This window comes from Amphiura filiformis, chromosome 20 (assembly GCF_039555335.1).
Source record: "Amphiura filiformis chromosome 20, Afil_fr2py, whole genome shotgun sequence".
Classification (NCBI taxonomy): domain Eukaryota; kingdom Metazoa; phylum Echinodermata; class Ophiuroidea; order Amphilepidida; family Amphiuridae; genus Amphiura; species Amphiura filiformis.
In genome coordinates, this window is record NC_092647.1 from 39,826,575 (window position 1) to 39,850,833 (window position 24,259).

Sequence of the window (24,259 nt, forward strand, 5' to 3'; positions counted from 1 at the left end):
TTAGTCCATTTTTAACACATCGCTGTACCTTTATTATAATGATTTGTTACAAACAAAACGGATCATAATAATAATTAGACTTTCCTTCATATGTTCATTATCTTTGACTGTCTTTAACATATTGTGAAATGGACAAATTTTGTGCATTTTCAACGATGTATCTACGTCGATTTCGCACGTGGAATATCTTCAAAAATAGCTAAATACGTGACCTCGCTTCGATACAGGAGAGTGGTTTTGAATAGATCAACGTACGTCCGATGTCTACGTTTGGAAATCGCAATGTCTCTGTTAATGGGTCTAATGCACTCCCCCCTTCGGGGCTCGTGCATTGGACGCATCAACCTTTTCTGTAAAACGTTGCGTGTTTGCTAGGGTGTTTATACGATAAAACAGTAAAAATCAGTATTGTTATTTTACAGTAAAATTCAATAAAGAACAAAAATAAATTCAAATTTTAAACAATAAAACAGTAACATTTAACTAACTTTATGTATGCAGTTAAAGGTGTTCGAATTTTTTTAAATATAAAATGCTAGAGTGAACAATAGCCCATGAGGAGCGACACAAGTCAAGAACTATAGGCACCTAGGCACTATAAAAGACAACCACATGGGCCAATCAGTGGTTCACAGCAGCTTAGGAACAACAAGAGTGAGGGGCTACAGTAACTAGCATCAGACACATGAAATGAGATACTGAAGGATGGCGTGCCGTTGTCAGTTACGTCTCCGACTACTCCTTCTGGTAAGCTATTCCAAACGTGAACTTCAGTGTGGATGAAGGGGCTGCCAGTAGATATAGTTCTAGAAACTGGTACTGTGAGAGCATGGCAAGGCATGGACAGGCTGGAGTGGGTAGCTCTTCTGACTACAAATGGCTTTGGTAGCAGTGTCTTCAGATCTGGTGGGCACAAGCTGGTGTGCATTTATAGAGGACTGTTGCTGCAGCAACTTGACGTCTTTGATGGAGAGATGTGACGTTCAGCTCTGTAATCGTTCATACCTATGATTCGAAGGGCCTTCCTCTGGATAGAGTCTAATAATCCTAGAGTGGTGGCGATGGCACTCATCCAAGGCAGTGAGGCATATTCCATCACACTGCGAACTTGGGCCTTGTAAACGGTTGCTCTGCCTCTCACATCAAGTTTGTTTACAACTCTCCTCAGAGCGCCCAGCTTCTGTCAACTGTGACTCCCAGGATCTCCAGCTCCTCCTTCTCAGCCATTTTGGTGGTACCAAACAGAAGATCTAGTTTGGTTGGATTCCTCTTTCTTGATATTGTCATTGCCTTACATTTTGATGGCTCGAAGGTCACCTTCCATCTGTCTGCCCAAATCCTCATTTTCTCCAGGTCTCTGTTTAGCTAACAGTAACGGCTTCAGGGTTGTCTCTATATAGATGTAATCTCACAAACAAAACAAGGTGGAATCATCTGCGTAGAGGTATTGCTGTTTTTCACACTCATCACCCAGGTCATCAATGAAGACAGAGAATAAAAGTGGGCCCAATATTGACCCCTGGGGAACTGATGCATTGATGGAGGAAGTACTTGATGACTGGCCAGATAGGACAACTTTGAAGGAACGACTCCAGTGCATTTGTGTTTGTCAATAATTTTTTATGAGGGATTTGTCTTTTAAATGTATATAAATACTAGATCAGAGCAATATTGTCTTACTTGATACTTCTCTGTCCAAGAATGTTCTCCGTGGTGTGTCGTATTGCCGTTCTGATGCATGAGTGTGAGAAAATTCAACTTCCCAGACGTACCTGGCAAGAGCAACGTATTCACAATTGGTCATTAAAAAGTAATCCTACGTCAAACAAAATTTGTAAATTACAATCTTATAAGCATTATTGTAATTCGTTATAGTCGAATGCAAGAAGCTCGTTTGTGCTTTATTACTACTATGCACATGTGACTTACTTGGAACCAGTCACTTACAAACTTTTATTGATAAAGAACTAAATTTACTAATAAAAACATCAGATGAAGCAGTTGATATACTTGAATAGCAAATTCGGGCTATTACAAATGAACCGGATGTAGTGAGAGTGTGCAGTGGCAAGTCTTTTCAAGCAACATTTGGGAGCATTTGAATACTGATGCAGGTTGTATGCGTACATTTATATTTTTATAATGTTGAATCAAAACTAAAATTTAGTTAACCAAAACAATTTAATTCCTTAAAGTTTGTTATGTGAACCAAAAATGCAATGTGGTGAGTCTCCTGAAAAGAGTATTTTCAGAAAAAGCTTTAAATGAGTTTACGAACCTAATCAAGTGCACAGTAAATACTTTCACCGTTTTCTTTGAACAGATTAGATTTAGTCGAAGCAATAAAGCTCATCCCATGTGATTCATCAACTTAGACCTTGTTCTTTCATACATTTAAGGCATGAAGATATCTTTCTTAAATGAACCGATTGAGGCAAAAGTGAAAGTGTTTGTGAAGATATAACCGTGTGAATCAATGTACAAATACAATTCACCTGCCCCGTTCGTAATCGCCACTAAAAACAATTAACTGTTGCATATCCTCAATCCAGTCTCGTTTTGCTCAATTAATTTTCAACGCTTGAAAAGAAAAACGTCAATATCAAATTTGTCTCGATTTAGAAAAGAAATACTTAAACAATTATCCCTAGTTCTTCAACGTTACCTTGCAAATGTGTTCCTATTCACGGATGCTTTAGCCTTTTACGTGTATGTCAATACAAGTTGCCAATTTTCTCGTTAAATAATATTATTTTTAACTCTCTTGTGAAAGTTGAAAAAACTAACATGCATGCAATGGGAAAATGTATGTTGACGTTTTTGCCAGGTTTTCTATTTGATTGGTATGAAAACTTTAAGCAAATAGTATACAAATATTGAATGTTTATGAGTTCAATGGTAAGAATACTTCCATGAGGTGAAATATGGACTGTTCCATTCGACGAGGTTTTGCCGAGTTGAATGGAACAGTTCATATTTCACCGAACATGCCGAATGGAAATGTTCTTTCCATTGAACGAATAAAAACATTCAATATTTGTTTTATATAACTCATAAATAAGTTCCCTTGCTTCCACTTAATTTTATAAATCACCAGGAAAACACAATAAATTAAATGATATATAATAAATGTATATTTATTTTAGAAACAACACCCGCACCTATAATTGGCGAGTTCAGGTGGAAACCTCGCGCCTCTGCCAGCGTTGCTATGGTAGCTCCGCGTCCGTGCAATGGAAAAATGACTATTGCACGGACGCGGAGTGCAATAGTCCTTTTGCAACTGGCCGCTCAAAATAACAGAAATAATCAATAGTAGTTGGCCAATCAAATGACAAGAAACGTTGTATAAGTTATATAATATGAATTGATTTGATTTTGTACGGGGAACCACTAACGAAATCTATAATGACGGTACTGCCTAATACGATTATAGATATCACTATTCGTCGTAGTAGAAATAGTGATGTAACAGATTAATTACCATAGCAATGGGTCAAAACAGGTTTTGAATGTATTGCCCCGCACTATAAGCAGGCTGCATTCATCAACTGTCATACATGTGATCATAATTTGAATACAATACCGCTCTTTTCAAATGACATTAATCGTACAGGTGCGAGTGAAACATTCTGCATAATGTGAAGTTTCTGTAGAATTACGATCCAAGTTATGCTTATTCTTTGGTAATCTGTGGTGTGATGCAGAGGTACAGTGCACGTCTAGTGCAGGGCAATACATCCAAAAATAGTTTTGACCCATCGTTATGGTAATTAATTATGTTACATCACTATTTCTACAGCGAATTATCAGGTGAATATCAGGTACGATTGCACCACCGATGTCTCCACATTAGAACTACTGTATGTTACAGGGTATCCGATGTACACAGAGCTCCTAAAAAGCGGTTAAATAAGATAATCTTACCCTAGATTTCCAAACCTTTGCTCCACGGTAGTTTCCGGATTAATGAGGAAATGTTTTTGAGACACATTAACTGATGTGTTACTTAGTCTGTGGAAGTTGAGTACAGGATAGCCCATCTGTAACGTCCACGTATCCATTAACTTCTTCACATCCCGTCGGCCAAAATGTCTGTCAGCCTGAAATTTAAAACAAGTAGATCAACCATACAAATGGCCAAAGGCATTTTACACACATCAATTCCTGTGCAAAACTAAGACCAATGACCAATGATCAGCTATTAGGTAACGTCCCAGCAAACACAAAACGTTTTCGACATCATTCGCAAAAGGTTATAAAAGGTTGTCAGAAAACGTTTAAATGTCGGGTTATATAAAGGGTACATTAATGGTATAAAACGTTTTCATAACATTAAATAACATTTGTTGGTAATTTACTGCACAGCAAACACAAATGTTTTACAGAAAACATTTAAATGTCGGGTTATAAAAAAGGTATAAAAACGATTTAATAACATTCCGAAAACATTGTTGAAAACTTGGTACAAATCATTCTAAACAGAATGTTATTTTGGGGTTGAAAAAATATTTTGCAAAAAATGTTTGCCCAAAATATTTACAATAACGTTTTTAAAATGGTTTCACGACCTTTATATAACCCGACATTTAAATGTTATTAAAACGTTTTGTAAAAAACATTTTAAGAACATTTCTGTGTTTGCTGGGTGCAAATATTTCAACATAATGTTATTTAAGTGTTGACAAAATATTTGGCCAAAAATGTTTGCAATAATAGTTTACAATGACATTTCGAAAACATTTTTAAAATATTGTTGTAGTGTGTTTTCATACAAAACGTTTTAAAACGATTTCATGACCTTTATATAACCCGACATTTTAATATTATTAAAACGTATTTACCTAAACCAAAACCCAAAATATAACTTATTTAAAACGTTTTAAAAACGTTTTTGTGTTTGCTCGGGTGTATATTTAAAGAGACACTGTCGTAAATTACTGTAACCCAGCAACACCTACCCCAATTTAGAAAGTTATAAACGTGTTTTAACCTATTGCTATGGTAGTTAATGCTGTTACATCATCACTTCTACGGCGGATATGAATAAAAGTTGACTTAATTGTTTGAGAGTGTGGTTATTCTGGCCTGGGTGCATACTGTAAACACGTACATCAAGCTCTACATGCTGTATGAAAATATTTGTTAGTCTCCATCCGGTGGTTTATTTTTTTTTTTTTTTTTTTTGGTATATTTGAAATGCTTGCCACCTGTAAACGCATCATTGGAGCAATATAAAAACACCGGCATTTATATTTTACCTTTTATATTTTTATAAGTTGATCACGTTGATACGACGTGTGTCACCAACTCACCATTCATGAAGGTTAGAATCTCTCCATGGCAGCTAACTAATTTTACACGTTCCATAATGTACGTCTCCCTTATAAATTTGGGCATAACTGAAACACTATCATGCCACGTAAGTTGATTTAAAGTGTGAAACGTAGACTGAGAAGTTACATGTGTGATACTTTGGTGTCCATTGAAGAGATTATTCACGTTCAATTGACAATAATCACTCAGCCATGACCAAAACTTATGCTGGATAATTTAAAAACACAATTTCATCAAATGTGTTCGACCTACTTGTCGTTATATTTTTTCTGCATTAAACTTCATGAATGGCTGTATTTTCTGGTGAAGGACAATGTTGGATCGACACAAAAGTACCGCGTATTTAACGTGTAACCTTCCAGTCTACGTTTGACACTTTAAATCAACTTAAAGGGCCTGACAGTTTTTATTTTTGCCCAAATATATAAGTTTATTATTAATACTGCTTACTGAAATCGGTTCTTAACAGTTTTGCTTAAATTTATAAGTTGTAACTTATTTACACATTATATGCTTCTTTGTCTCTCAATATTCATTAACATGGAAAACATGATCGTTTGGAATGGCAGAAATACACAGATAAAATTATAAATGTCAGTTCTATAAAGTATACACATGACTCTCGAATGTGTAGCCCCATGCGTGTCTTCGATAATGATGTGCCCTTTCTTTGCGCATCTTAATACTGTCAAAACTTTTCCCGGGGAAATGTAATTAATATACAGAGTTTAGGGCTAAATTTTCAACCTTCCTTGACAATCCATCACGTGATTCAAATACGTCAGACAAGAAAGATGTGTACAAAAAGCCCGGTACAAAATTATAATTCCCGGCCATAAGTTACTGTTCAGAGTTGAAACCGATACTGTATGTAGATTTACATACCATGCTCATGATGGGACTCCAAAAGAGGAATTTGATTGTGTAACTTACGTATGTGAGGGATGCCCAGAGGTCATCACTATTTGTATTTTCGAAGGCATGTAGCTTCAAGTAGTCTGCGAGACCCTTTAAGAAAACTTCCTCCGTCAAGATGTTGTTCAGCATACGAATTATGGCGGCGCCCTAGATTGTCAAGGAGAAGGGAAATTTCAACATTATGTGAAGTGTAATCACAAAGGAAGACCCTATATAAAAACATTTGGGCCTCGGGTTTAGTTTCAATCAAGATTTAGATATTTTTGGATATGGCTGTTTAGATCGTTGTAATAGAGTTTGGGAAATTAATATACGAGTCGCACCCCCCCCCCCCCCACCCGCTCGCTAAGATGGGAATAATAGTTGAGATTTAATTGAGCAACAATCAACATTTGTAAAAGAAGTAAAATACTATAAATACATAAAAATATATTTGCATGATTGATAGTTATTTGAAGGTTTCGTTATACAAATCCAAAATTTGGGTTGATGTTACGTACCTTAATGACAGTTTCGTGCTAAGACTTAGCACTTTCTCAAATTGACTGACCAATTCCTGCACATAGTCGGCTGCTTCCGGATGGAGCTGGCGTAGATGGCGCTGTTAGGATTTGGTCGTAAACATGCGGAAGAAAGTAGTTCCCCTCGTCTCTGTTGAGTGTTTTGGCCCCCTCTTTCTTATCCAGATGGCTTCTTTTATGTCAGTCAATTTGAGAAAGTGCTAAGTCTTTGAGGTACGTAACATCAACCCAAATTTTTTGTATAAAGAAACCTTCACATATCTATTTTACCGACAATCCTGATGAATTTATTTGATGATTAATAGTTACTGTTAAGAAAGCAATAAATAATTATGAGGTTATACTATTCATTAATTAAATATTCAAGAGTCATGATTTCGATAAGTCATACGTAACTTAGTTATCACAGCAAGGTTGTCTGGTGATACTAAAGTGATACTGTTGTAACCTTAATATAAGGTGGTACTACACCCCCTGATAAATTTTGTGACTAATTTTGCATATTTCTCATAAAAAATAATTAAACACTGGTAGCAAAAGTTATGTATATTATAAAGGGCAAAGAACCCAATTACTTCACTGACATTTCAAGTGGCTCATTATATATGTTAAGAAATGAGGTATATTCTAGCGGTACCTCTTTTTTTATCATAAATTACGTACCGCTTGTCTTGAGTCACTGAAATTCCAGTGTAGTAACTAGATTCCTTGTCCCTATACTATACATAACTTTTGTTACCAGTGTGTTATTATGATTTAAAGAAAAATGCAAAAATAGTCACAAATTTATCAAGGGGTGTAGTACCACCTTAAGGGAGGTGATGACATAAATTGAAAATAAAAGGCAAATTAACATTGTCATTGTGTCTTTGCTCTTTGTATGAGAATCGTATTATATTGTTATTGCATTAATTTTAGTGATAACAGTATTCAATTCAACTTCAACCCTTCGTAAATTGTTAAAGGTTTTCTATGACAAAATATATATAGAATTCATTTCTGACCTTGTTGTAGGTTATAGCATCAAATATTTCGCCGATATCATCAGGAGAATTAATAGGGATGACACGAACAGGATGCGATGTTCCTAAAGCATCAGCGGTGAAAACTGTGTGAAGATCGTCCACGAGAAATTGTCGACGCTAATTAAAACACAAAGTAAACATACAACATACTAAAGTATTATCGGATCAGTAAGAACTCGAGTTTTGCTTTAACTGTCTAAAGGTATTGTGCGAAACAGGTGCAACTCTCACGGGAATACCATAGAAAAATAGCATTGTGGGTAATAGTTGCACGAAAGTTTAAGGCTCACCGTGATATAGAAATGCCAGAACGTTCAGCTCAATGTCTACTGACCATTCAATTAGCTTATTTAAATTGGTTTAAAAAATATATATTTGAAGAGCTCTGTTGCAAAAGCCCTTACATCAACTTTTAGCTGAAATTGAGTTATTGGCATGACATTATAATGTGGGTAAAAATACACATTTGGTGGTTGTTTGACCTTCATACCACCTTTCCTTCCGGAGATATTGTATATTTCCCGTTAAGGAAATTTTAAGGAATTTCCGGAAATCTGAACTTAAAGTGAATATAAAATTTTAGGAAAATAATTTGTTGATGTATAATAGTAGCCTTGAATGTTCTATAACTATTAAATTCAAGAGGACCTGTTTTGTGGTCACTATGTGTGAAAAAATCATTGTAATTAACGAAAGCTGTAGCCTCAGAAATACTCAAAAATGGCATTTTCCCGGATTTAATTAAAAATTCATAATTAAAAAAGTAAATGAGATATAATTTTTCTTTTTGAGTTTCAAAGCATTAGTCAAGTTACATAAAGTAAAGTAGTGCAAACAAATGAGCTCAAATTTGATTGCAAAGGTGGTTTCTAGAAAAGGGGTAAATTTATTTTGTTGTAAAAGCCCTTACATCCACAAAAGGCGCGATATAAAAGAAATAACAAAATAAATAGGGAGTCTTGAAAATTGTACCAAACCTATTCTTTTAGTTTCTATTCATCAACACTTTATCTGAACCCAAATTGAATCAAATCGAACAAGTAATACTTGCACAATTAAAAAAAGCTGTTTTTCTCAAAATCAAAAAGTGGATGTAAGGGGCTTTGTAACAAAGCTCTTCATTTGAAGAAATAAAAAAAATGTGTTCAAAGTCATCAAACAAAAGTGTTAGCACACCCTTAGACACAACGTGATTTATACTTTTCAAATTCCAAATTTATGAAATTTCAATTTCGAAACCCCTTTCTTTTCAATTTTGCCTCATTTTAGGCAGTTATTTTGGTTGAGTGGGACGGTCCATTCTGTCCACCAAGAGGATTCAACGGTAAATCCGCAAATCATAATACAATAAGACAGGTATGAATAGTTGAAACTACAGACCTGTTCCTCTGACACTTATATTATCTCAGCGTATCTAATTAATATCGCTTGAATATTCGTCCCCATTGCACTAAATGGAATGAATCAAAAACATTCATGGTATCCGACGTTCTACAGTGTTTTTTTTTTTTAAATATCGCGAGAAAAGACCAAATTTGTAAAGAATTAAGTGTTTATCATCAAGTTTACCAAGTAGAAGTTGAAAACTTGTTGGGTCTAACAATATTTAGCAACATTATTTTGATTTGTTATTTTTCATATTTATCGCTACTTTGTCAAATATTAAATAAAAACACCTGTACTAGTCTAAGTTAATTGAAGGCATAGTAAGGTTGCTGTCTCAGTGATTTTGCACAGCTCGCTAAAAGATCTTTAAAGAGTATACGTTTTCAGATTCGTCTTTGTGAGCAATTGATGCAATTATTTTTATTTATTTTTATTGATCATCAAACTTACCATTTCCCAGCCTGGTTGCGTGTAATCCACACCTAGAAATTCGACGTAACTGGCAAACCCTTCATTCAGCCATAAATCGTCCCACCAGAAAGGGGTCACTAGATTACCAAACCACTATCAAAAGGACGAGGATAAAAACCAACAATTGTAATTATCTTAAGTCTCATTTCTCTTTTAATCTTCTAAAGTCTCATTTCTCTTTTCTATTCTGTCCTCTGTTTTCTGTCCTGGTTATTCCGTCCTCTGTAGTACAGCATACCATATTTATATAGAATTACGATAGCGTAAATCATCGCGTGTTTTTAATCTGTTGTACGTTAATTTGCGTGTTCTATAAGTGCGCAAAACAACTAAGGTACACGTTTACCCCTGCATATCCAACTCAAAAACAGATATGGTAGAACCAGCAGCCAATAGCTGCATCTTTTGGCTCGGATTTAATACCTCATTCGTTGAAATCGATAGAGAAATAAAGACACGATGATCCAAAACCCAAGGACGATACAAATTCAAAAGTTGCAGTTTACTCCATTGCATGCTCTATTGATTTGTACACAAACCGTTCTTGAACAAGAGAACTAGCGCCGTGCTTTCATTGATTCGAACATAAAAATGCAACTTTGATTTGGTCACTTCTTTAGGTTTTATATCACCGAATATTTGCTTTGGTATTAACCGGTGTGTTAACAAACGATCTATTCTTTTTAGCTAAAATTTGCACACAAAAAATATACAAAAAACAAAAATAATACAAATAATAATAATAATAATAAACAAAAAACAATAAATAAAAAACAATATAAAGTGTGAGGTATTATTATATTCAAATTACCTGGTGAGCCAATTCATGCGATACAACGACAGCTACGTGCTGCTTCGTAGTGGCCGAGTTCACTTTAGGATCATACAATAATGCTGTTTCCCGGTAAAGAATTAAGCCCCAATTCTCCATGGCTCCAGAGTAAAAGTCGGGAATTGCTACCATATCTGAAACAATATAGAATATATATATATTTTCCCATGTAAATCAATATCAGAAGAACAACTCACAAGGAACTGAAACTGGAAGACGGATAATTTGATATGCCAATGAGTGAAATCGGAGCCTGTTTAATTTTTTACCCCTGTATAACCCTATGGGTTCATTTCTGGTTTCATTTTGAAGGTCATAGACTCAAAATAATGCTTGCTCATCCGATTGTTTTGGATTCAGTAGGTCCAAATTAGTAAAGATATCTAGGTTATCAAATTTTACGAACAAATGCCTTACGAAACAAATTGTGTCTATTATAATAAAGCAATATCTTTTCAAATCTTGATTCAAATCTTGTATTTCTCCAGCGGTTTTGATATGAGAAGCAAAAACGTGTATAACAATGCCCTTAGGATGTATACGTCCGATGACATTCACTACGTTATTGTTCGCGCCATCAATTAAATGTAACAACTCGTGACGTCACGCTGGACAAATTCCATTCTGTGAGAGGAGGTTCGTGGGTGTGAATACAATGGGGCAAATATTCTGATATAAAACACCAGTTTAAAGGTAGAGTTTGTCATAGATGGCCCAACAACGTAAGTTTAAAATGCCCGTAGTTGTAACGGTTTCATCCTACTTTTGTTTGATAAAAAAAATTAATTGCTCAAAATTCTTACCTTGTTTTTCTAAAGGGAAAGGATAGTCAAAGTATTCTTCAAAATAGGTAGTCATTCTGACGCCTTGGTCGAGTGCATACTCTCGAGAATCTGCAGCCCCGGGTCTTGACCATACGCGATACTATATAGAATAATGTATTAGGAATGATTAGTGAGAAACATATTGTACTTTAAAAAGTCTTGAAAAATATTGTGTGGGATTTGATTTCGAATTTCTAGTTTTTACACGACTGTAATGCCAACTCTTCTTCTTAGTGTGTACACGGCAAAAGAATAAATGTGTTTCAGCCAGTGCTACACACATTTTTCTGCATTATCATTGTAAAATGCTAAGTCGACAGTTGTGCTTGTTGCTTACAGTTGAGGGCAACACAGTAGGTGTTGCATTGTTTGTGGTCGTGTTCCACAATCGCAGGTTACATCTGCATTCTTTCGATATTACCATTTGCTGAGGTTGACTTTACATCTTCCTACACATATAGACCTTATTATTAAACTATTGAGGCATTTCCATTCAACCCAACTTGCATCTGTACCAGTTCTTCGCCAACAGGAATAGTCCAAGTTGGCCGAAAATTTTTAAAATTACATATGATATGATAAGTTGGTAGTTTGTATGGTGCCAAATTTAAAGTTTTTCACATGTAATATGTGTTTCAAGCAGTACACTTTTTAAGAGGTCGGCAAATAGTAATGGTACAGATATGACAATGATTTTCACGGGCATTTTGGTTCGAGGGCCCGCCTTATTTCCAATATTATCTGATTGTGCAGTCGCGCGTCTCACAGCGGAGCTGGATGGGTTGGGCAAAACACAGAGCACCTCTACGGAAATTAACCAGAAGGATTTAGAATTCAACTCACCAATACATTGTTCGTTGTGTAGTTAGCTGTGTAAGTAAAATCACTGACCACAAAAGCGAGTAAATAGGTGGACATCTTTGGTGTTCGTTTGAATATTGTCTCTTTCCATCCTTTATATCCTTGCCAAGGTCTCGTGGTGATTTCAATGCCATTACTTAACGCTGTCATGTCTGATCTATGTCTAATGACGATGTCATACACAGCTTTAAGTTCAGGTTCATCAAAACATGGCAAGGCCCGCCTTGCGTCTGTTGGTTGCATTTGTGTAGTAGCCAACCACCTGCGAAATATTGGAAAAATTATCGTCACTGGGCGGGAAAAAACTCATATGTACTTTTGGCCCTTGAACATGGATAAAGCCTTGTAGGTGTAGACTTTATATTGAATATTTTGCTTCATCCATGTTAAAGGGCAAAAAGTACATATGAGTTTTTTCCCGACCACTTGTAAGCACTGGTATAGAGTACTAATTGTGCTTAAGCCTGATGGCTTAGGAAGCCTGACTACTAGCCGTGCTTCGAGATACCGACCCTAAATGTATGAGAGAGCTGTTTATTAGTAAAATAAGGACGCATATAGCTGTACAACTACAATCAGCAGCTATCAATGTCATTCCAGATTTCAAGATGAAAAAAGAAACTCGGGATTGGTGTCAGCAAATACAATTTTTTTCAAATTTAGACCTTCAGAATCAGCTCCTTTCAATGATATCTTCATTTACAGCGGTTTCCGTCCAGATGTCGTACAAAAGCACCACAAACATGAGTTTACTTCTTTTTGAATCAGCTGGTATGCATATGGTTGTATTATAATCACTATTGAGTCACTGCACAAATCATACTTAATGGCTTCAATCGAAAATACCGCTAACAGCCGATTACAATTTACAAATACAACTTTGTAGATAGTGTTAAGCATGTGTCAGTAAATTGTAGCGATTCAAGTCATTGACTTTCCTCTCAATGTTCTGATACAGACGCAGACATCACTAAACCGACACGCCGATAATGCATTTGTCTAGAAACGATCAAACATAGGAAATGATGTTTAAATAGACACGTTAGTCGTAATGCTATCTCATTTTGAATTTCAAATGTTATAAAAAATGAACCTTCTAGGTTAATTCAACATGTTATGGTATCAGGGCCGCCGCTAGGGTGTGATTCTGCAAAGAAGCAATCAGAAGGTCCGCTACTCAGACAATATTTTCCGAGTAGCTGGCTTTCTGATTAACGGGTTTTCTGATTAGCGGGTCTTCTGGTTAGCGGGTCATTTTAAATGAAAACAAGCCCGATATTCAGAATTCTGAATAGCGGACCTTCTGGGTGACGGGTTTTTTGAATAGTGGACCTTCTCAGTCACGGGTCTTCTGAGTGACGGTTGCCCCCCGGCCGAATGTTATAAATATGAAAAAATAAATAAATAAATAATAAATATATAAAACCTTAATACGGTTAAGGCTGGACAAACAAAAAACTTGAATACTAAAGCAGCCTGGTTGTGGTGTCCACTATCGGCGGCTATAATAAAGATACTAATTTTACAGGTGCGAGTGATCAGCAAATATGAATATTTTATAGAATTACGATCTATATATGTCTTTATCCCTGTTCTTTGACATCTATGGTTCAATGTAGAGGTAGGCTACCGCTTGAACGTACTAGTCCAGTGCGATATACTTAAAACTCATTTTGGTAGTTAATCCTGTTACATCATCACTTCTACGGCGAACACAGGATGATGCTCTAGCCGATTCTACAAAATTGAAGAGCTTGGTTCCATGTTAAGTCCACAAACACATGTTTCTGATTTACCTGTGCGATATTGTAATGGGTTGTGATGCTATATGTATAGTAATTTCAGTTGGATGCACCATTACAAAGCAAACAGTGGATGGATGCACAGTATGTAAGGCCTTTGGTTCCCAAATGATAACAATAGTCTGCATATTGTTAAGCAGCATTATTGTGGTAAATAATGGCTTGTTGATGGTACAACTCATTGTTGCTAATGTCAAAGTAATTGTTAAAAGTAAAAGTGTGATTGTTAAATGAGAAACATGTTGTGGACTTAACATGGTTTGGAAACAAGCTCTTCAAATATGGGACACTGGAAAGAAATCGACGTGATGTTGCCCGTTTTCTACTACCGATCAACTTTTTGGGATAAATATGCATACTATTATATTATTATCCCGATTGAGTTACTGTTCAAAAATTACAAATACCGCTATTATAGCGATTCAAGTAATTGACTTTCCTCTCAATGTTCTGAAACAGACGCAGACATCACTATAACAGACACGCCGATAATGCATTTATCTAATGGGAACGTTAAAACATAGGAAATTCTGTTAATAGGCTTGTTTAATAGCAATTTCAAATGTAATAAAACCTGAAGCTTTAAGGTAACCTATCACCAATTAAATCGGACTGGCAAACATAACACTTTCCTTCTAGGTTAATTTAACTTGGTATGGGCATATCTAGATGAGATCGATTTACACACAGAACAAGAAATCCACTTTAATTTCCATGTTGAGGTCGCATAAGTGTACTCAAGAAAGAATACACATTTAACCCTTTGGGTAAAAGAAATGATATGGGAAATGTCTGGGCCATAAACTCGTACTTATTTCAAGGCACTTGGATAATTGCTGTGAGGCTCATGTAACATAAGGAAAAGAATATTATGGATTTGTAAAAGAATATTTGCCAACATATGTGCTTGACACATCTTAGTCTGAAAATTGATCCGTGATTTAGTACAAACTTATGAAATATTCTTCGTAAGGCGACGAAAAACAGAAACCCTGTTCTACGGGCGGACGGACCTTTCAAGTAGGGTCGCGGTCGCTCGCTTTTTTTTTTTTTTTTTTTTTTTTTTTGTGAAATGACCAAAAAAATCACTAAAATCTGAAAATAATTTGCAATTTGAGAAAATACAAAAAAAAAAATGTTCCTGAAATTTCCGAAATTTGGGTCGGCATTCATTTGTACGTGAATTTTTTTTTTTCAATTTGTTTAAAATCTGGGTCGGTCGGGCCCGTAGAACAGGGTTTTCTTTTTTCGTTGCCTAAACTACGGTACCTTTATATATTTATGGACCTCCAAACATCGTCTTTCGCGTTGCGACACATTTTTACGCTGATCCCCTAAATTTCAAATTGATGCCACGGGAAAACGACACAGCGTATGAAGCTCAAATTTTCAGGAATTTACTTTCTCATCAATATCTACCACCACACAGAAAAAGAAAACAAAAATGAAGAGGTGCTGCGGTGCACATCCCAGGAATTAACATGGAATGACTCTATTGCAATGAACAAAAGACAGTGAATTTGCGACGCAATGTCATGCCTTGTTTTAAAAATAGGCTCTATACTCTGATCTCTTTTTAGAAATTCGGCTTGGATTCCCATCTATATAGCTTTCCTAGTGTAAGCAAGGTTTAGAAAAAGTCAAAAAGTTGAATGAAGACCAAATTAGATCAGAATTATTTCAGAATGATAGAGGCGGTAATATAAGTCGTATTCACGAAGCCCATTTTTCTGTTTCCAATAAGGATGATAAGATTGGGTCTATAGACAAAACCTATAATTGCGGTCTACTAAACCTTTCACACCTAGTTGCTGGCTATTCGTGTATCATGAAATCTGCACGTAACATTCAATACATGTATAAAAAGAGCTAATCAAGCTTATTATGGGCAATTATATAGTTACAATAGCGTTAAAACTTTATATTACATTATGTTCTATGTGTTACTATTCTGTTAGAACTCGATGAGATCTACTTGGAACATCAAGGTTTGCCATAACCGATGGCTATATGACTGTGCTTTGTCTGACAGTCTCAAAAATCACACGTTTCCATTCAGTCGAGAGCACATTATATACACCAAATTGTATTCTGAATACGGGGAATGTCCTTCTGATATTAAATAATTTAGTTTTTTTTAATACAAATTTTATGGCAACAAAAAATTTTGACATTTAAGAGTAGACTAGGTATTGTTTTCTACACGCTCGCTCTGAAATGATCACTGCAATTTTGCCAAAGCTCACTACCATTCGCAAGATGCTGTGAACTACCAAATCGCAACAGTTTAAAATAGTTGCTAACCTGAACAAGGAAGTCTCCGGCAATCACAACATTTTGCCTTATACAGGGTGAGTAAACAAAGTGCAATAGAGCAAAGAATCGATATTTATGCAAGAGTCAAGTCGAACTTTCCCATTATTGAAAAATTCTTTAAATGCCAGACTCAATAGTCACCTCTTGTGAAAATATGAAGTGAATCACGAGTTCCGTTTAATTTTTATGAGTCCTTTTGCTGCGATACCCAATATCGTTATTTGTCCACGAGGTACCATGTATTTTGAATGAGAGCACACAATGCACGGTAAATGCACCAGCTCTGAAACTGACTTTAACTTAAATACGGTTGATTTTGGCGTTATTTTAATTTCTTTTTTCTGTTCAAATAAACTTTCTAACATTACTTTAAGTCCTTCATACCTCACTCGACTCCAACTCATTTTTATAAATCCCAATATGTCCAACTTACTGGATATTTTGTAATTCACTCCAATTCAATTGCGCGCATATCATTTTGACATTTGAAAACCCCGCCTACAAATTTGTATGATTTTGATAGAGAATAAACATCTTTAAAGTAAAGGTAAAATGAAAATAACAGAAAATAATGTTTCTTCTCCTTAAACTATATAGACCAAGCGCAATAACCCTTTGGGTGCTCCATTTTATTTCAATGCCAATGAGGTTAAGAAAATGGCAGTTGTTCCAAATCTACCTTACACAGAGTGGGCTGACATTCAAATTTTAGATGTATCTTGGACAAACATCAAAATTGGGTATTGCTATCAAATGTGTCATAAAAACAAAACGGTAAATACTAATTCCTTGATTTTTTACACAATGTGTATATATCATATATAAAACGTTTTAACTCGATTCTTAAATAAAATTGGAATCTTTTATCTATTGCACTTTTTTGACTCGCCCTGTATGTTAAAAAAATGATTATCAAGCACCAATCACGTTATTTTATTTTAAACAAACTCATATTGGTCATAAAATGAATAAAACAGCCGTCCCTCAACACGAGATATTCCATATTCCTGGGCACTGAAATTGTCTTGTACAATGACGTCCCAGCAATACAATGAAGGCTGACGACAATAATTGAGCATAATGTCAACGACACTTTTCATAATTATCTATACACTAGTCCTGCCTGCTGCCTTACATCACCCCGGGTGGACCGTTGCAACGGTGTGGCACTTGCTAGTGTAACAAGCTGATTGTGTTCGTTTGTTAGTTTTAAAAACTGCAACAAGGTGATTTTTCCAATTTTGTCATATTCAAGAGAGAACTACACCAGAAGTGCTCATCTTAAGAAGGGTGAAATTTAGACTCCGAAGATGACCGCGCTGGTGATCTACCAATGAACTACCCCTCCAACTGATAGTAAGACTAGGTTCCTGTGACCAGTCATTGTCCGTAATGACATTGCACATCCCAGTTCCAGCAGTGCAAGCTCTGCTCAGCTGACTCTAGCCCAAGGGCCTGCTGGGTAATATAGGGGCATTGACTTAGCACGCTGGTTTACGCCACTCATACCAGCTGTTCCTAGCCTGAAAGTAGGATGGAGTGCCCAATATCTGATGACGGTTTAATTAAATCTATCTCTGACGGAAGCGGGACTGTTGGGCGCCCTTAAAACCGATTTAACCCAGAGTCCAGAGACCTCAGAGATTCCTGCTTCGTGGACACAACGTCTGAAAATGTCCTTTTGAGCTCGCTGCACTTGAACTGCGTGTGTACGCAGGTGCTCGGGATCATTTCGGCTGATGAAGTTCATGTCAGTACTGGAATATGCTCTGAGGGAAAGGGACGGTTGGGTGCCCTTAAAACCAGTTTAACCCACCACAGTCTGGTCTAAGTCCAGAGACCTCAGAGAACTGATTGATGCCTACCCAAAACAAAGGAGATATGCAGTTCAAGAAATACTTCCCAAGAAACCTTCAAAGAGGCATTATAAAGTGCTCATTTGTATAAGAGTGAAATAAGGCTCCGAAGGTGACTGCGCTGGTGCTCTACCAATGAATTACTTCTCTTTTTTTAATATCGCGTGTTGAGAGCCGGCTGTTTTTATTCGTTTTATTCGTTTATGGTCAATATGAGTTTGTTTTAAATAATTATTTTGCTAATATATAAGGCATAATGTTATGATTGCCGGAGACTTCCTTTAACAGTCCTCGAAGTAAACTCTAATCTAATGATATGTACTTACAGTGTATGTAGCTGGCTGTGGCGTAGATTTCTTTTTGACTGCACCTTTTGGCAACAGAATATGTTTATGCTACAATTGCGAGCGAAGCGCGCGAAAAATTTTGGTATTTTGAAGCTAAACTGATGAAATATGGTGTAAAAGTAGAATAAATGCGCGCGAGGGGGATGGGGGATAAACCCCATCCACCCCCCCCGGATCTACGCCTATGGACTAGCTGGGAGGAAAAGCAGATCATCATTTGAAAAATCTGACCTTTCGTATTGAACATATACATGTTTTTCCCAAAAGCTCTTAAAAAGTTTAGGTATTTTGTTTAATATAACTGAAAATAATTGCATTTTCATCCCTATTTATAATAATTAAAAGTATATTTTCACGTTCATTCTAAAATAATATTAATAAAACAAATATTTTACTTTCACAATATCAATCTGTTAACACAACTTGTAGCCTTTACATTAATAGTATTTTGAAATTTTCAAAACCTTTTTATCAATCATCACATCGCATTACCTATCTGATCTTACCAACATGATCCTTCTCTGATTGGATGGAGAGAAAATAAGCAACGCTTTTACCAAAATTGGAACAGATAGACCCACAGGTGATAAAAGGATGAAATTGATACTCAGATATGTGAGCATCTGTTTGAATTTTAATCCCTTTTTTGAATTGCTACAGGTTGCACAGATTGAAGGCTGAAAATGTGTGGTTATGAAGAATGCACGAGGAGCGCGTTAATTTGGCGGGAAATCTTTTTTGACTCTATCATGATTTTCATTATATTTGTTAAAAATTTAGCGAAAGTAGGTGTAACAGAGACGGGTATGAAAGGTTTTTTTTGGAAAAGAAACTGCTGCAAGGAATGCAAACGTGTCCTAGAAATTTAGCAAATACCAGCTTGAACAATAAAACACCCATTATAATTTTTATCCGTGCACTTCTAAATAATGAAACTATATAACATCAAAATATGATATAGGCTAAAATGTTTAATTGTGTCTCTTTATTAATAGTTTTTGTTAAAATTGTTTGTGTTTTTGTTTTGTTTGTTTGTTTGGTTGTTTGTTTGTTTTTGGGTTTTTTTATGTCGAGCATATCTAGGCATTAACAGCTGAAATCTACACTTCGGCCTGGCACATTAGTGACCTGATGAACGTGAACGAAGGGGATCGCCGTAGATAGCTGGTCGGGGAATTTTTACAGGACAGTCAAGTGTTAGTAGCCAACAATCGGGCTTATTACCCTGATCGGAACCGACTGAAACGAGGTCTTTTATCATGGGTCATCTGCCCCGCCGTTCCCAGATGAGCCACTGGGAGAGCGTTTCTTTTTTTTTTTTTGGGGGGGTCCAGTGGAGACTTGAACCCGGTCTTGCACGAAAGGCAAAGACCTTAACCAGTGTGCTACGCTGCTCCCATGAAGAAAAAATGTCACGTGTGTTTGCTTGTTTTTGCTGGGATGCTTGTCTATTGTTTATTTGTTTTGTGGATTAGTGCTAGAATACAATTCATGTGATTAGTTAGAAATTGCAGAAGTTAAAGTTGCATTCATTCCATCATTTTCTTTCCAAACATGTATACTTGCATATGCATGCTCGTACCTCTCCTTGTTCAAAAGATAGGTGAAACTATTTCCCACAAAAATCAATGAGTGCTTCCTTAAACTCAAATTCCGTGATCACGTTTATAATTAAAAATTATCCCAATGTGTCACAAGTTCTCTTTCATCTACAAAACAAAATGAGATTTATATGAAATATGAACTGTTCTTTTTGTACCTAAGTCGTATACGTTAATATAACCCAGAATATTTGTGCATAACACATGTCTTTATTTATTACTCAGGCTGGTTTCGAGGCGATAATTTGAAGAAAAAAATAAAACACTTTCAAATATTGAATGACGTATTTGCATTAAATTGTTTCGTCATTTGGCATTGTTTATGGGATTTCTACAGGAATCGAATTTCTAGGACTTATTAGGTGCTTATTAACCTTACTCGTATCTGTCATATCTAGTCACATCATTGCGTCATGTCGTTACGTTGATATTTTTAAATGAAAAATAGATACGGTAAACGTCTTATAGAGGAATTTTAACTAAATTCACAACAACGCCAACCTATTTATCGTTATCATAACTAAAAACTGGACTTTTTGGTTACATACCACTAATAGGTCTGGGCGATACATGGAAATACGACGAGTAACTATTTGTTTGCAGGGCATCTAAAAAGACTGCATTAAAATCGCTGAAATTGATCAAGTTATATAGCTAAAAAAGTACTTTTTAGGGTGTGATGCTTCAAAATGGTATATTTTCTCTCATTATATGACATTTTTGTTGTAATAGTACCAAAATTCATACGCACGGCTTCAGTTTCGAGGGCACACTGCCATTTTAATGTGTTTACGGTTCAGTGCGTTAAAACAAGAAAAGTCTCAGATCAACCTATGTTGAGTTTTTGATCATTTGGCATCTAAATCATATAGTTTCACCTGATATTAGTGGTATATAACTGTGAGAGTTCTGAATATGAGACAATTCCACCCGAAATTAGCCATTTCCCCATTGAAACCCGTGTAATACACAATTAGTGGTATTTAACAACTTTGAGTTCGTCTTTGCCTTCTGCCTTTGGCAAATACCATACACCACAACGACTTAAGTAGCCTTTCTCAGGTCAGACTGACCATAACTTTACCAATGTCAAGAGCTCGTCAGATCTATAAGGGCGAGTACTCCGCATGCAATTTCGCTATGCCAATTTACCACAGATCTAAACTCTTAACTCTCAACAGTGATAAGATTGATAAAAACCAACCTTAGGGTTGACGGATGCATGACTTTTGGTAGCAAAAGGAAATTAAATGCATCATATACATAGATACAGCCTAGCCGTTTCAAATATGAACAAATTGCCGTATTTTAACATGAAAAGGGGGAAAAGAATGAGGAGAATTAGGCGGAAATGAAAAATGGCGTCAAAAACAGAGGAGCATGAGGTGAAGCAGAAGCAGAAGAAACTATATGTTTCGGGGTTTTTTTATTATCTATTCAGATATGTATAAGTTGTTTATTGCTTATTCAACAACTCTTCGCTAACTGTCCACATTTTTACACCTGTAGCGTACGCGCGAATGCAGCGCGCATACGCTTTAGGCGTGAGCGAGTATAATTCGTCATGCTTGTAATATGTGTACGTTTTAGTTTACCAGTGTACTTCGGTTGTATTTTCAAATGCGCTTTTATAAATACGCACGTGACCCATGGGCACGACATACCAAGACCAGCACGCGTGACCAAATCCTCATGCATTGACCACTTTACAGAAAGGGATAGGAACTCTGTAGATAAATATCATCAAATTTAATTATTAATTGAATTGCAAAACTATTACACATTTTGCAATGCCGAATTGGTAATATGTTATCAAAACAACATTTTGAAAGTATGTGACGACGGAAAATTTCTTTCAACGACGGAAACGTTTACAATATAATCACAAAGTTTAACAAAATAGACAATTTTGCTGCACAGCAGTCCCATGCTGTTCCGCCTTTGCATTCAAGTGTATAGAAAGACCACTCGCTATGTAGAAGGTCACTTAGAGACTTACTGTCTATAAACTGTTATGGCAGCGCGGAGGTGGTCACGTGCGTATTTATAAAAGCGCATTTATAAATATAACCGAAGTACACTGATAAAGGGAAAGAAGGTACGATAAAAGTTTAGATTCAAAAAGCAACATTGACTACTTACTTTTCCTCTCCTCTCACATTGGTGTATGAACTACGATAGAATCCCACCAAGCCGTCCTGTAGTAAGCTTCCTAAGTAAATATTCTTATCTCATAATTCTCATGAACCCGCAAGTCTTCCGATAAGCGAATATGCAAAAATTCATAATAAGCATCAAGAGTAGAATTTCTAACCAAGTTATTGGCATGTGGGTCCGACATGCTTGTTACTTGGAGATCGTATACTGTAATATTATTCATATGTAATGTAATGACATTAGTAACTTCTTCACATCGCACTCGAATATTTACTGCACCATCAAAAGTAAATCTCCTTCTTCCTGGTCCATTAAATACATCCTCTGGATACAGATAAGGTGTCAATGTAAGATCATATCGTAAAGGCCGCACATTTAATGGAAGTCTTCCCATCCAAGGCTCTTCTGTAGCTGCAGGTATTATTGTTGGTTTTCGGGTAGGTATTCGTATTGTTGGGTCTGGTATGATGGCTGGATTAGTGGGATCTCCTATAACGGATCTGTTTCTACATGTTCTTACTGGCAAATAGAATGCTAGAAATCCGACAGCTGCGGCTACAGCTAACCCAACAAAGATAGCGCAAAATATTTGACCTGGAGTGCAGTAGAAGCCAGTTTCTTTCTTTCCCGTCGGATGCCCGTCTTCGTCTATACTTAGTTGACCATCCATATCCATTGTCACGGTGACCTTTTTAGGTACCACTGGGCCTGTCAGAAAAAAACAAAAATTGTTATAACATAGTGTTAAGATTTCTTTCTTTCTTTTCTTCTTTCTTTCTTTTTTCTTCCTTCTTCTTCTTCCTTCTCCTTCTTTTTCTTCTTCTTCTTCTTCTTCCTTTTTCAGAATTCGGACAAGCGCACTAGCGAACCTTCAGACTACTTAAGGAGCCTTCGGACTAGGGAGCCTTCGGACTAGAGAGTTGCCGATCCATTGATGGATCTGTCTCACTGCAAAGGATGTTGAATCTTCTTCCTCTTCCCTTTTTTTATTTCTGGATGTGGAGAAATCCTAGAATTTTATACAATGGTCGATTTTAAGCTTTCCGAGTCAAGTACTACTCAGCATACCCAATGATATCATCATCCACAACGAATAGGCTGTAATATTGGTACATTTTTGAGGTAATGGTTCATTAAATCTCTAAAAAACAATAGAAAACATAGATTTTTCCAACATCTTTACCTATTTTTACTACCTTGCAAACTAGCAACAGGGACTTACGGTATAATATATCAATATAATGGATAAACGTTACCTGTCCAATATCTAAAAAGGTGCGCCGTAAAAGTGCCAACATTACAGCCTATATATAGCTATTTGTGGTGACATTTGTAATTAACTTTTTAAAGTTAATCTTTAAAAAGATGAGTGATCATTTCTTTTCATGTTCTGGTTTCTATATTATGTTGAAACAATCCGCTTTCAAATTGAATACCTGAATTCAAAACCCGTCCAAGTCCATACTTTGGTCAAATTGAGTTAAACATGGGAAATTATTGTATAAAAGAACAATATATGCACACATATTAGTGCCCTCGCAAACAGGGCAAGATGTCTGACGTGCTAAATTGTGGTGATAGCAACAATGATGACGGAATAAGTGGTGAAAAATGCAGAAATGAAGCTGAATGGGTACAGAACAAGAAAAAAGACTGAGGGCAAAGGGAAAAGCATACATAAAGAAAAACTAAAAACGACCAAGTCCGGCATACCAAATGACCCCCACCCCCACCCCCAACGAATTCCTCGAAATGCTAATCGTCATACCTAATACAGTTTAACCCAATCATTTTAATGGAAAACTTGCCTTATTTTAACAGGTAACTCTAACTGAAGGAAAACATGATTTTGGGTTTTTTAGGTTACTCAAAATCTCTTTCCATGGACTTGGGTGGGTTTTGTATTCATGTATTCAATTGTGAGTTATTTTGAGCATTATTCTGGCCTGATTTTGCTGGCATATTAAAGAACATTAAGAAGGACATACAAGAGGTAAGACATCAG

General features: G+C 36.1%; 1 protein-coding gene across 3 annotated transcripts in view; it reads right to left on the reverse strand.

Annotated features, from left to right (window-relative positions):
• Window positions 1-24,259, reverse strand: part of LOC140142910 (aminopeptidase N-like) — a 148,293-nt gene that overhangs the window by 19,456 nt on the left and 104,578 nt on the right. For all 3 annotated transcript variants that reach the window (XM_072164935.1, XM_072164937.1, XM_072164936.1), the window contains exons 3-10: window positions 12,158-12,437; window positions 11,294-11,414; window positions 10,470-10,624; window positions 9,638-9,751; window positions 7,781-7,918; window positions 6,271-6,402; window positions 3,928-4,103; window positions 1,681-1,772 (exon numbers count right to left, since the gene is read on the reverse strand). In XM_072164935.1, the coding sequence (XP_072021036.1) occupies window positions 1,681-1,772; window positions 3,928-4,103; window positions 6,271-6,402; window positions 7,781-7,918; window positions 9,638-9,751; window positions 10,470-10,624; window positions 11,294-11,414; window positions 12,158-12,437 (1,208 nt within the window). The remainder of the gene's footprint in view (window positions 1-1,680; window positions 1,773-3,927; window positions 4,104-6,270; window positions 6,403-7,780; window positions 7,919-9,637; window positions 9,752-10,469; window positions 10,625-11,293; window positions 11,415-12,157; window positions 12,438-24,259) is intronic.